The sequence below is a fragment of the Mesocricetus auratus genome, unplaced genomic scaffold (genome assembly GCF_017639785.1).
Source record: "Mesocricetus auratus isolate SY011 unplaced genomic scaffold, BCM_Maur_2.0 Super-Scaffold_100009, whole genome shotgun sequence".
In the NCBI taxonomy this organism is placed as follows: Eukaryota; Metazoa; Chordata; class Mammalia; order Rodentia; family Cricetidae; genus Mesocricetus; species Mesocricetus auratus.
Window position 1 is genome coordinate 25178352 of NW_024429193.1, and position 15006 is coordinate 25193357.

General features: G+C 42.6%; 1 protein-coding gene across 2 annotated transcripts in view; it reads left to right on the forward strand.

The window, feature by feature from the left end:
- Positions 1-13702, forward strand: part of Tet2 (tet methylcytosine dioxygenase 2) — an 87022-nt gene extending 73320 nt beyond the window's left edge. Inside the window, exons 7-11 of one of the 2 annotated variants that reach the window (XM_005081981.4) lie at positions 129-279; positions 2761-2850; positions 4793-4930; positions 7485-7821; positions 9171-13702. In XM_005081981.4, the coding sequence (XP_005082038.1) occupies positions 129-279; positions 2761-2850; positions 4793-4930; positions 7485-7821; positions 9171-10633 (2179 nt within the window). In that variant the 3' untranslated portion in view covers positions 10634-13702. Of the gene's footprint in view, positions 1-128; positions 280-2760; positions 2851-4792; positions 4931-7484; positions 7822-9170 lie in introns of those variants that run through there. The other variant, XM_013121923.3, reaches the window with a different exon arrangement.
- The last annotated feature ends 1304 nt before the right edge of the window (positions 13703-15006 follow it).

Here is a 15006-nt window from a genome sequence, read left to right on the forward strand (position 1 = left end):
ATGAGACTAGCTTAGTATCACAGAAGATAAGATGGAGTTTATAAGAGACTAAGGTGCTAGGAGATGGATGCTCTTACTGAGAAGACGATGTAATACCTATAATCTTGCATTTTGTCCTTTGATCTCAGGAGAACCTGTGCTTGTCAGGGCTTGGATCCAGAAACCTGTGGTGCCTCCTTTTCTTTTGGTTGTTCTTGGAGCATGTACTATAATGGATGTAAGTATGCCAGAAGCAAGATCCCAAGGAAATTTAAGCTACTTGGAGATGATCCAAAAGAGGTTGGTTTGTTTCCTAATATATAACCTAGTTTTCATATAGAATTAATGAGCATGGATGACCTGTCATTAACAGAAGGAATCTCATCTCAAATGAACCTACAAATTCTGGCTAAACCATAAGCACAAAATATTTTATAAGTCTAACATGGCTGTGTATAGCACCATAAATCATTCCTTCCTGTGTGCCATCTTAGAGTTTTCTACTGCTGGATTAAAAATACTGTAACTAACATGACCTTGGGGAGGAAAGATGGACTTCACCTTAAAACTTGTAGCAATACTTCGGGAGATCAGGCAGGAATCTAGAGGCACGGAACTATTGCAGAGGTCATGAATGAGGGCTGTTTGCTTGCTCCCTATGGCTTCATTGGGTCACTTTCTTATAGTACCCTGGACCACCAGCCAAACTGGCCACTGCCCACATTGAGCTGGGCCTATCAATCAAGAATATGCACTACTGGTCTGCCCACAGAGGGACATTTTCTTAATTGAAGTTGCCTCTTCCATAATGATTCTAGGTTGTGTCAACTTGACAAAAACTAGCCAACACACGGGACTTTACAGAATGTCTATGTGAAAACTAAATTACATTAGGCTAGCCTGGACTAAAGCGTTGACTCTGTAAAGAAAAGACTGTCATACAGGCAAAAAGTTTTTCTGTGTAACTCTGGCTGTCCTGGACCTCACTCTGTATACCAGGTTGGCCTAGAACTCAGAGATTTGCCTGCCTCTGTCTCTGCCTCCCGAGTGCTGGGATTAAAGGCATGCGCCACCACCACCCAGGAGACAATAGACTCTTGATGTTTATGACATTCTGATTTCTCAATGTAAATTTACACTGCTGATATGTATAATGATGAGGTTTCACTTAATATCACTATTTTTCATTGCTCAAAACATGTTCATGATATATTAGACCAGATAAGAATTATTTGTATACTAAACTTGTCCTGCTTGGAGATCTGTGGTATTAGGAATTACTGTGACATTGTGAATCATGTTGGTGACCAAGGACAAAAATATTGTGAATTTATAGATAATATGTAAATACTATTTTTATAGCAAGGAAGACTTATGCTTTAAAGGAAACTAAATTAGGATTGTGATGTAATTCTCTTCAAGTCTGAATTATGGAAGTCATGCTTATACTATTTCTAGTCAGTCACAATATTTAAGTTACTGTAGTAGATGTATTTGAGCAACTAAAACAGGTCAATTTTAATATACATGTTCTGTTCAAATAAAATGAGCGCTGATTTCTCATTGAAGCCATCAAACTTTTTATCTCTTAAAACACAGATTCTTTGAAAAACATAATTTGTAATGTGTAGGATGTAAGAACACTTGAATCTACATGTGAGTTTGCCAAATGATCAAAAACCTCAATGTATTTGACCCATGTGTATTATTCCACTCTATATATTGTAACTGTTGAATCTTAGGTGTAGTTAAAATACATGCATGCTTATTAAATTCAATATATTCCTCTAAAAAGAAAATGTTATCTGAGGCCATAATATTAGATAAAGATAAATGAGTCACGTATTCTCAAAGGATATTTTCTCGGGCAAGAGTGTGGTAGAGTCATATTTACCTACATTCACAGGAGATGTCTGCATCTCCGGATGTGTGTGTCATGCATTTGTGTGTGCACTCACACGTGCATGTGGTGGGCAGCATAATTATCATACGTGTGTGTTCCTGAGTGTATGCACATGCGCCACTCACAGGTGCTGCTGGAGGCTGTAAGGAGGCCTGTGGTCAACTGGCACTGAGCTACAGGGGGGTGAGCTGTCCTGATGTAGGTGAAGGGGGCCAAACTTGGGTCCTAGAGGACCAGCATGTGTCTGAACTGCTGAGCCGTCTCTCCAGCTTCCCAAATTGTGTTCAACAGTAATAATTTTAAAAAGAGAGAGTGTCTGTCAGGAGTGGTGGCACATGCCTTTAACCCCAGCACCCCGGAGGCAGGCTCATCTCTGTGAGTTTGGCCAGCTTGATTACAGAGTAAGTGCCAGGACAGCCAGGGCTACACAGAGAAACCCTGTCTCCTGATTGTGTCAGTGGGAATTTACCCCACTTCAGAAGCCTATCTGAAAACCTTTTCTCTGTGAGTATGGGGTATTAAGAACATAAGCAAGTTTTGCTTTCAAGTAAACGGTTCAGTCTTTAGACAAATTTAGGTGTTCATCATCTTTAAAGAACAATTGAATATTGAAGAGAAATGTGTTCCTGTGAACTGTCTGGCTTACCACCACACCACAAGCATAGGGCAGAGATTCAGTCCATCTTACTGAAGATCAAGTAACTAGCTACCTGATAGCCCCACATTTATATTAGTAATCACATTTTAGGATATGTATGTATGCAAGTATAAAACACTATACACTTGTGAATAATACAACTGACTGCCTTGTGTCAAAACACAAACGCAGGTTTATATATTCATGTCTAATTTAAAATTTGTTGAATCATTTTATACAGGAAGAGAAACTAGAATCTCATTTGCAAAACTTGTCTACTTTGATGGCTCCAATATACAAGAAATTTGCACCTGATGCATACAATAATCAGGTAAAATTATTTGTGATTCAAACTATTTGTTCATTGTTTGTTACCTACTGAGTCCAGAAGTATTTTTGAAGGAGTGATTTCTTTTTAGCCTTCCTTTTTAAGTTTCATTTTTCCTTTTCTTCATGTATACAAGTGCTACCCTATATATACACATGTGTGCGTGCGTGTGTGGGGGGGGTGTGCGTGTGCGTGTGGGGGGGGTGTGTGTGCACATTGCATCCACTGGAACTGGAGTTACAGACAGACAGTTGTAACCTCTGTGTGGGGGCAGGGCGGGGATAAGGAAGTTTAGGACAGGTGGAGATAAAAAGAAGTGAAAGAGAAAGGAATCTCTCTTCTCCCCTTCTCCACTCTTCCCCTGGAAGCCTGCCATGCTTCTGACTCCCTAGCCTTTTGTGTGTAAGTTCTTATTCTGGTAAATAAATATATTTTATTCCCTATTGCATTGACCTTCCACATCACTAATTTATCTTCACGTGAAGGTTTTGTTGAATGTATTTAAATCATGTGACCCTGACTCTGAAGTCTGCTTTCACAGGGTTGTCTATATATCTACAACCTGTGTCTTATACTTACTATATATGAGTCCAGATGTCAGATTTTTGTTAGACTTTGTCTCCATGAAGAAAGCCAAATACACCCAGGTAGTAACATTACATGTCTTTAATCCCAGCACTCTGGAGGCAGAAGCAGATAGATCTCTTTGAGTTCGAGGCCAGACTGGTCTATAGAGCAAGTTCTAGAACAGACTCCAAAGCTACACAGAAACTCTGTCTCCAAGGGGAAAAAAAGCCAAATGCAAAAACTTTGTGTATCTGTTTATTACATAGTACTAGGCTCCCTAGTTGACCAGGTGATCAGTTCAGAAATTGCCCCAGGTTAATTCCCACAAGAAAATCATCCAATGAACTCAAACGAAGACCTGTTTATAATCACACAGAGGCATCAAGAGATCAGTGTTTTTTTTTGTTTTTGTTTTTTTTTTGGTATTTACGAGACGGGGTTTCTCTGTATTGTTTTGGAGGCTGTCAGTCCAGCCTGGCCTCGAACTCACAGAGATCCGCCTGCCTCTGCCTCCCGAGTGCTGGGATTAAAGGCGTGCGCCACCACCGCCTGGTGATCAGTGTGACTTCTATGAGTTTAGAAATAAAGCACATAATAAATACTAGGAAGAGATGTGCACAGAGGAAAAGCTGTTCCTGACATCAGCCTGTAGGGACCATTCGTGTACAGAGTCTGTGCGGGAGGTGAGGAAGGGTGCAGTGATTGGATTGTTATTTAAAAAAAAACTTAGATATTTTGGGTAGTATCTGTAATTAGAAATATCATCTACACAGATTTTCTTCCATCTCATACATTTTCTTTTTAGATGGGTTGTTTCCGTGTCTATGTAGAAAACTTTAAATGCAATATAATCCTCATTTGTCTGAATGGTAGACCTAACCAAAGCAGGAGGGAAATCCCCAGACACTGGCAGAAACTTCAGAGAATGCAGAATATGGGCCTGACTTTGTTTATAGCAGTTGTTACGTCGGTATACATAGATCAATAGTTAGACTACCTTCCATAATGCACTTCGCATATGCTCACGGGCAGGTTATATGTAGATATTTCTCTAAGAAATAGTGGGAAAGAAGCCATGGATTTCAAAGAGCAGGGAGGGTTTGTGGGGAAGGAAAGGGAGGGGAGAAATCTGGGCCCAGACAGGGTAAGTCCATGCTAGAGTCCTTACTTCAACATGTGAAGCCTTGAGTTTGATCCCTGGCATCACACATGCACATGGATTTTTCCTCAGTAATACTGTCAAATGAATGTTTGAGTATGTGCTCTATTTTTTGTCATTCCATTATTTTCTAGATTCTTTAACATCTAGATATTACTTTCTAGTGCAAAATAGTGTCAAACTGTTCTGAAGTACCTCCCCCTCACATATTTTTCTCAGATTGAATATGAACACAGAGCTCCAGAGTGCCGTTTGGGTCTGAAGGAAGGCCGGCCATTCTCAGGGGTCACTGCATGTATGGACTTCTGTGCTCACGCCCACAGAGACCTGCACAACATGCCAAATGGCAGCACATTGGTAAGTGGCACCCATGAACCAGCAGCACCTGCAGGTGAAAGGCACGGGCTGTGTGGCGCCGGTTCAGCACGGATGTGAAGTGTGTTCCAAAGTAACACTCCTGGTCACTACAGCATGCTCATAATGGAGTGGCACGTTTTAGACGTGTTGGCCAACCACAGGAGTGTTTGGACATCCTAATCTAAATCAGGGCTGCACATTGTTATTTCCAGTGACTTATCAAGAAAACCGAAGTTGGTGGTTTAAAGTGTTTGCTGGTCTTGTGGGAAACCTGAGTTCCATTCCCAGCACCCATGGCTCAGAACCACCTGTAATTCCAGGGCTAGGGGATTTGGTACATTTTTCTGGTTTTTGCAGTCATGCTAGCTCATATACACATAAACAGAACATACATACATACAGTTGGAGATCTTTTTTAAAAAATCAAATTTCAACTTTAGGTATGTAGTGAATTATAACCAAACAACTGGGAAGAAAAAACACAGGCACATGTACACTACCATTCACAAGACAAGGTATTGATATTCCTTGCAGAGAAATAAAAATGAAAAGCATGTTACCACTGCCACAGTTTGTAATGACCAAATTCAGTCATTCAGCAACCCAGGAAGTGGTTCAGCCAGGAAAGTACCTGCTCTGAAGCCTGAAGAACTGAGTTGGATCCCCTGTACCTATGTAAGATAGTGCTATAGCAGCATCTTTAATCCCGGCAGAGGGACGCAGAGACAGCAGGATCTCTAAGGCTTGCTATCCAGCCATCCAGGCAAGTCAGTGTACTTAGAGGCTCAGTGAGACACTCTGTCCCCCAAATAAGGTGGCAAGGAATCGACACCCAGTGTCATGCTCATGACATGTGCATGAGGAGTCTAAAGGAGCTCACTATGCCTACATATTACAGTGGACACAGTGGATTAACACATCCTTGGTCATAAACACAGTTAGATGCAGGAGAACAAGCTGCTCATCACTCTGCTCCGCGGCAGCCATTGGTGGCTGCGCTATATTCCGGAAAGCGGAAGAAACACAGTAGCTCAGCCGCGTAGCCAGTTCTTAATTCTAGCGAGGTGAGTGGAGTGGGAACTGAGAGAGCCTGCCTTTGAACAGGGCAAGGTGGAAAGGCACCATAGATGAGAACGGAGCAGTGCTAAATATGCAAGAGAAATGTATGTGGAGACATGAGTGTGGGAAACATTCTTCCCAAGTCTTCAGTCATTTAGAAAGATCACATTCCTCTTAGGGGGTATCTATCCCTCATTTTTATGTCTACTTGTCCTTTAGGTCTTATTTTCTTAATTTATCAAGGAAATATTACAGTCTTTTATCAAATGAAGGTGATTATAGTTAGCAAAGAAAATTATATTTAAACTATTAAAACAAAACAAAAGAGGATGTACGAAGCTATGCATGAGTTAAATCTCTGACCAGATCATTTTTATTTCAATTAGCATCTTGTAATTTTTTTTTTTGGCGTGGGAGGTATAGTTCAAGATAGGGTTTCTCTGTGTAGATTTGTCACACAGAACTTGCTCTATAGATTATAGATTAGGCTGGCCTCAAACTCACAGAGATCACTTGCCTCCTTTATTCTGGAATTAAAGTCATGTGCCATCACTGCCTGTAGCACAATAATAAAAACCCAAAGACAGATATTGGGGTTCAAGATGAAGATCAGACAAGCAAAGCAGCCAGCCACTAGAGAGTTCTTGCCTCATCCCTCCTTATATTCCTCGCTAGTGCTGGGATTAAAGGCATGCGCCACCAACACCCAGCCTCTATAGCTAACTAATGTGGCTGCTGGGATTAAAGGCATGTGTCACCACTGCCTGGCCTGTATGGCTGACTAGTGTAGCTACCTTTGCACACCAAACTTGAGGCAAGCTTTATCTGTTAGATCATAAAGAAAATATCACCACAACTGCCCAGCTGTAAAGTTCCTTGAACACAGCGAACTTTTTAAACATGGAGAGGTAAGTGTCAGGTCTAAGGGAAGTCCACCTGTGTCGTCACCCTTCCCACCCCATTGCATGTGGCAGCCGCATGGTTAGAAGCAGGCTGTAGCTTCTTGACAGAAGTGATCAGTCATGTGTGTGTAATGTGTGGAAAGCAAGAGATTGCATCATTTCATCTGAGTTCTAGCTAAAAGTACATGACAGTCACGTCACAGCAATTGCTGACAGACTTGGAAAGGTCTAAAGGGGAGCTTGTCTTTTTTCTCCATCCTCCATTTATTTGTATGTTATCTTCATTAATAACAGGCAGATCAGGGTGGTTGTTTTGGTTTGGTTTTGGTTTTGGATTTTCGAGACAGGGTTTCTCTGTATTATTTTGGAGGCTGTTTTGGAACTCACTCTGTAGACCAGGCCTTGAACTCAGAGATCCACCTGCCTCTGCCTCCCAAGTGCTGGGATTAAAGGCGTGCACCACCAACGCCCGGCAGATCTGGTTTTGATTGTATGCATGATTCTGATCCAGCACCCTGGCAGGGAGAAACCCTAGCGTGTCCACACTTCCTTCTGAGCCGCACATGAGCCTGGAGCCTTTCCTGTCCCCTCAGGTGTGCACCCTCACCAGAGAAGACAATCGAGAAATTGGAGGGGAACCTAAGGATGAGCAGCTGCACGTCTTACCAATGTACAAAATCTCTCCTGTGGATGAGTTTGGAAGTACCGAAGGTCAGGAGGAGAAGATACGGAAGGGGTCCATTCAGGTCCTGAGCTCTTTTCGGAGGAAAGTGAGGATGTTAGCAGAGCCGGTCAAGAGCTGTCGACAGAGAAAACTGGAGGCCAAGAGAGCTGCAGCTGAAAAGCTTTCTTCCCTGGAGAATGATAAGGAGAAGTCTTCCTCGCGCACAAAGCAGATGGACACTGCAAGTCAAATGAAACAGCTGCCAGGTAATCTCCATGTGACACTTGTGACCTTATGTACTGGGGGGTGTTAACAATCATGGGTTGAGTCTGTACCACAGTCTTCCCCCAGGTGGCCTGGTGCAGGCTGTACTGGAGTTGGTATACCATCGGTCTCAGCAGACTAGAGACATTGGGGTTGTTCTGTATGTAACAAATAACAAAACCTCTAAACTGGTCATTTGTATGTCGAAAGTTGTGTAAATCATGCAATGACAGGTCACCAAGTTTAAGAGGGAGCATTTGAACACGATACAGTGGAACAAGAGGGGAATCACAAGACCTTGAGTTAAATTACGTGGGAAACTATGCAAGTAAAGCTTCTCAGAGTGCAAAACAGTAGAAGGAAAGACAGAAAACATTAAGCTTAGATAATTAAATAGTGCTACATTGGCATTAGTTTGAAAATGCAATTTACAGGACAGAGGGTGAGCTGAGTATATTTTTTTTCATAGACAGTTTGATCTGGTTAGGTAAGAAGAGCTTCTGTCTATGGTAGTAGTAATAGAGAATGGGCCCAGAGCCCTCTGCCTTATGTCTACAATTAGAGCTACTAAAAAGGAATCCAGTTTTTAGGAAGTATATTGGCTTGATCCCCAATGTCAAGAATGTTCTTTAAATTTAGCTTACCACCGATTTGCTTATAACCAGTCCTCTTTGCCTGGAGAGATAGAAATTCCCTTCTTACTAGTTTCTGTGATAGAAAGCTGTTTTTGTCTCAGAATCACCACTGCAGGTCCATTTAACAATTTTAAGCTTACAAGTCAAATCTTTCTACAAGGTACTCTCTACATCCGTGTAAACTTCCTTCCTAGGAAATGTTCTCATGAAGTAGAACTGACCAATCATATAAGATCCTTTTTAGGTATAGATAAATGCCATCCTTCTTGTCATTTTAATTATATAATAAGTCCTGTCATGTGCCAGACAATTGAGAAATGAAACAAAACACATTCTCTCTCCTCTAGGAACCGTAGAGGTAAGGGGAGGCACTATTACAGGACAGTCACTGCTTTATCAGACTCTGTTTGCATCCAAGATGAGGACATGGGCTAAGTTGAGGAAGGGTATGGAGATAGGTAGAGCAGGCAGAGGCCTTTTGAATGACTCTGGTAGATTCACATTTTCCTTACTTACAAAATGTAGCTTTAAAAGTTCAGCATATTTATCCTAATACTTCAGACACAAAAGATTATGCTTGCCTATGTTTCAAGTCCTGGCTTCCCCTCATCCTTGCTGGGGAGTGGGGGATTGACTATGCATTTGTGTATACTTAAGTATGCCCATTAGAGTTCTTAAAATAACAATCAATGTATTTGTCCCTGCTCTCTCCTTAGAACAATTGCGGCCTTCAGGATCTGTCATACAGCAGCCCCAACCACTCCAGAGGCACCTTCAGCAAGTGCAGCGGCCACACCAGCCACAGGCACAGCCACCTCAGCCACAGACACAGCACATCTTGCCCAGCAACTCTCAGTCTGAGTCCATTGGCTCTTACTCCACCGACCCATACGTGAGACGACCCAATCCACGTAATCCTTACCCAAGTTCTGCGCACACTTCAGACATGTATGCAGATCCCAACCATGCAAGCCTTTATCCCACCTCATCTCAAGCTGCAGGTTCATATGGGAGCTCTTCTGACCCCGTGACCCACTACCCCGGGTTTTTCAACCAGAATAACCAATACGCAGCATACCAGTGCAATGGGAATGTGTCAGTGGACAACTGCTCTCCTTTCCTAAGTTCTTACTCCCCCCAGTCTCAGCCCAGGGATCTGTATAGATATCCAAGCCAGAACCATCTCCCCAAGCTGAACCTACCACCCATCCACACACTTTACCAACAGAGGTTTGGAGACAGTCCCTCTAAGTACTTAAGTTATGGAAGCCAAAACATGCAGCGAGATGCCTTCAGTGACTGTACCATAAAACCAAATGTGCACCACCTGGCAACGTTCCCTCCTTATCCCACCCCCCGGATGGATGGCCACGTCATGGGAGCTGTCCCCAGATTCCCATACAGCATGAGCAATCCAAACACAGACTACAGGAACAGGGAGCGTCATCCGCCGTGTCACACTGCCCACAGCTACCCCCATGCAGCTTCGGGTGTGACGACCAACTCCAGTCACACCTTCCACAACAAAGAGAACGACATGCTCTCCCACACAGCTAACGGGCTATCGAGGGTGCTTCCAGGGCTTAATCATGATAGGACTGCTCCTGCCCAAGGTCTGTTACACAGTCTGACTGAGAGCAGTCAGGAGAAGCAGTCTGGGGCAGCAGGCCAGGGTGCAGCTTCTTCTGTGGAGGACAATGAGGAGGTTTGGTCAGACAGTGAGCAGAGCTTTCTGGATCCTAATATTGGAGGGGTGGCTGTGGCTCCAGCTCACGGATCCATTCTCATTGAGTGTGCAAAGCGAGAGCTCCATGCCACAACCCGGATAAATAATCCCGACCGGGCTAATCCCACCAGGATCTCACTTGTATTTTACCAGCATAAGAACTTGAATGAGCCGAAGCATGGCTTGGCTCTCTGGGAAGCCAAAATGGCTGAAAAGGCCCGAGAAAAAGAGGAAGAGTGTGAAAAGTATGGACCAGACCACGTGTCTCAGAAAAGCCATGGCAAAAGGGTAAAGCGTGAGCCCACAGAGCTGCAGGCGCTTTCTGAGCCCAGTTACCTGCGCTTCATCCAGTCTCTTGCTGAGAACACAGGGTCCGTGACCACAGACTCCACGGTGACTACATCTCCATATGCCTTCACTCAGGTCACGGGGCCTTACAACAGATATGTGTGACTCTGTCCTTTATGCCAGGCCACCAAGAACAACCTGGCGGTAGTGTAGTTCTCATGGCATGAGCAGTTGGGACAGGTCACACATTCATGACAAGTGCTGTGTGGGTGTGTGTGTGTGTGTGTGTGTGTGTGTGTGTGTGTGTGTGTGTATGTGTGGTGGGGGGTGTCAGTTCACCAGCAAAATAGGGATTAATTTTACCATTGCACTTAATCTCTGCTGACTTCCCAAGTGGTCACTGGTGGCATTCAGGAAAAAGACCAAAGCATCCTATGCAAAGGGAAGGTGGAAAGAAAGTGCTCCCCGGTTTCTATTTTCAAAACCACTGGTTCTCTTATTGGCTGAGGTCATGTGTGTGTGAGGTGCTCCCGCCACCCCACACATGCGACCACTTCTAACACCAAGTGTGCAGTCATGGGACACAGTACTGTAGTCGTGCAGTTGCAGGAATCATCTGGTGCTGATCTCTGATGTACTGAATACTGGAATTATGGCTTTCTAACATGCAGTTTTTACTGTAATCTTAATATTAACTTATTTATCAAAGTAGTTACAGGAAGCTTAAGTGAATAATGGCAAAACACTGAATTTGTTTGGGTGTGACATGAAATGGTGCTACAAAAATGGTGTCTTTAATAGCTGAAAAGTCAATGCCTTTTTATCATGCGACCAGTGCAGTGAGTGCCCTTTACATTTCTGTCTTAATTACTTACCTTATACAGCCTAGTTTTTACAGCGTGGACATCTTAAAGGCCTCTGGACTGTGCTCATCCAGTGATGTCCTTGTAGGACTATAAACATAATGTGTACATATACACACTTTTATATGTGCAAATACATGTATATTGAAATATTTTAAGAGGTGTTTTAGAAGCACTTTGCCTACCTAAGCTTTGGCAACTTGAACAATGCTAAGGTACTGAGATGTTTTAAAAAAAAGTTTACTTTCACTTAGGATTAAAAGTTTATTTTTTTTAAAAGGAAAGCTTTTAAAACATTTGCTTTTAGCCATGTATCTGCTGATGAGCAGTATTCGTTGTTGACACGGCCTGTGAAATCTAAACCGAAGCTGAATGGATGTGTTAGTCCACAAAACACATGCTTCCTGGTGCTCATTTTACATGTTGTCCTATAAACAACAGTATGACAAGTTCATTTGCTTCTGTGGGTGCAGCTGAGGATTCTCTGTTAGCTGTAGGCAATAACTAGTGGCATGCCACAGACCCAGCAAAGCTTGTCCTCTTAAGCCCACACACTGTCTCGTGTATCTGTATGTTCAGGACAGCAGGCTGCCTTTGGATTACTCATTCATTGCAATGCCATTGCTTTGCTTAAGTCCCCTCCTAACCGGGAAGCTGGAGTGGACCGACGCCCGCATAAGATGAGCAGACACGGTTAAGCAATCCGTCAGTTACAAAACAATACAAGAAAAAAAAACCCTAAACAAAATAGGCAGCTGGTTTGCTGTGGTGATTTTAAATCATAAATTTGTATAAAAAGATGAAAGAGTTGTATAGTAAATTAAATTGTAAAACAAAACTTTTTTAATGCAATGCTTTAGTATTTTAGTACTGTAAAAATATATACATATGTGTATATATATATTATATATATATGATATTGAAGCAAAATTCACATCACGATGGTGCTACTCAGACTGCTACAAGTAGATGCTAATGTGAGCTAAGAATTGATTAAAAGTTTGAGTGATGTTCCTACTTGTCATATACCTCAACACTAGTTTGGCAATGGGATATTGAACTAAGTGAAAGCTTATAGCATTGTATACCACCATTTTTTAAAGTCTTTTTTTATTATTAAAGCATACCATTTTCAATACTTGATTTCTTAGCAAGTATAACTTGAATTTCAAACTTTTTGTTCTAAAAATTCAGGGATATTCAGCTCGTTCTCCTTATGCCAACATGTCATCTGTGTTTCTGTAAAGTTGTCAGTTAATATATTCTTTTTTCAGGGGTCTAAGTCTTTTATCTTGGATCCCTCCCATTTCGCTTGTACATGTACTGATAACTGAAACTAATTTTGTAAACCTGTCGACTTTTAATTATAAAGAAAAGCATTTTTAAAGTTTGGAAAGTTTTGGATGATTTTTTTAACAAAGTAAAGAGTTTAAAATAGAGTGCACTGGCCTGATAAAGGGAAACTTGTGAGGTAATAGGTCGCCGCGGGGCTGTTGGCCAAATCCACAAAGGGTTTTGATCTAGGATTGATTGCAGGTTCATATCCATGAGTGTCTCCAAACAGTCCTGGAATCTGGTGGTGTGCTGTGCAATAGGACTCTATGTTACATTGTGGCCTAAATACAGTGTTGCTTACTAGCTTTTCAAATAAATAGCTTTGTGATGAGTGGAGACCTTTGTAATTTATTGGTCACATTTTGTCATTCGAACTTTCAGAACGTCTGCTTTGCACGCAAAACCACGAGTTTAATGGTTTCCATACCGTGATGTTGAATCTATGACATCAGGTTCCTGCAGGTGCGTTTGGCAATTTTGAGCCGGCCATCCATAAGGAATGTTTGCTTTACATGTCACCCACTGTCATTTGTCAAACTGCTGGCCAACAGGAGCAGGAAGTGTGGTTTTGAGAGGATGGGTCATGTAGAAGAGAGGTAATTAAATGACACCCAACCTCTCTCTGATCAAATGGAAAGCAGATCAGCGATTTGCTTCTATAGGAATAGGTTGACTACAGAGCCATACTTGAAAGTGCTTCTGAATGGTGTCAACATTACTTGAATGAATTTTTCATCTTGATTGACGCACAGTGATGTATAGTTCACTTTACAAGGTAGTGCTTAACTTGTTAGGAAAATCTTTTGCAGTTTGACACTAAGATAATGAACTTCGGTGCGCATTTTTCTATGATTTATTTTTTTAACTTAGTTTCATTCATGAGATGTTGGGTTTGTTTATAAAACCTAAGGATGGTTATAAATACTGTAAGTATTGTAATGTTGTTATACAGGCTATTTGAAAGCTGTTTATTATTATATCATTCCTGATAATGCTATGTGAGTGTTTTTAATAAAATTTATATTTATTTAATGCACTCCAAGTATACCGCTGCAGAAGTTTCTGTTCCACAAATGAGGCAAAATGGGACGAAGCAGGTTTTGTCGTCTTACAGATACTTTCCACACAGTTCTCCCCCATGTAAAACTACATCAGAAAGAATGCCCCGAAGCTGTTTCCCTAGTCGGGATGTGTACTCATCACCCCTTTCTCTGCTCACTTTCAGCCCGTTTCCTCTGTACATATAGATGGGTAATTAAGAATGGAGTGACCACGGCAGCTGCTCCTAGGTTGTCATTTTAGCGCAGCACCAGCTGGTCCATATTCGCTGGCGTATGCCCAGTCTGTAATCTCAGCCTGTCCAGGGTCACTCTGAAATGTCCACTTCCTGCCTATCAAAGGCCTCCAAGGGTCCGCTACAGGAAAGGTTGCCTGAGCAGTACCAGACGCACCTGCTCCATGTGGCTTTGGGAGGCTTGAAGCAACACTGCTCTCAGACCCATCTAGTCTCTGCATGTGAAGCAGATTGCAACACTGCTACACTCTGGCTGCAACGCTTCCCAGATCCCGGGACATGGTTAATAACGAGGATAGTCTTGCAGCCTACCTTGTCCCAAATTAGAGACCACTCATTTCCTTCATGCCTTTAATAAAGGAATTCTCTCTTCCATATTTGTTTCTGTTGGTCTAGAGACAAATAGGACTCAAGTGGTACAAGCTAAGGCCCCTAGTAACTTTCAGCTCACTAACAGATGCCTCTCCAGGACTGCTCCAAGCCAGCAGGCCGTGAAGAGCAACCCATCACTGTTTGAAAGTTGAATCCCCTGGGCACACTCTGTCTTAAATCTTTTCATGATACATCGTCTACCTGAACCTCTACAAATCCCCACTGCCTACCTTTGCAAGGTCAGGGAACAGTGAGACACTACAAATCTCAAAGCTTTTCCTGTTAGCTCCTTCCGGCATCCTGATCCCATCAGCCTGCAGAAGGTGGGGGTGTTATCAGTGCACAGCAGAAGGACCTGGAGGCAGGCCTGCAGCTGAGCCTGCAGGGGACTTGAATGGACGGACAGCAGGAAATGACAAGAACAAACTTGTGCAAAGCTGCCCTTAGGAGTATAACCTGTGCCTCCCTGAGCCTTGAGCCGCTTTAAGATACATCTGCTCCCATAATTCTGCATTAGCTTTGGCTCCTGCCTAATCTGCTGCAGGAGAACCAAGATGCATGAGAAATGACTTGATTCAACAAGATGTATGCCCCTCGTGTCCCAAGAGCTCTAAATTGGTGCTGTTGGTTTAAAAAGTCTTCTGGAGGTGAGTGTTCTGTCAGAAAAGGAAGGT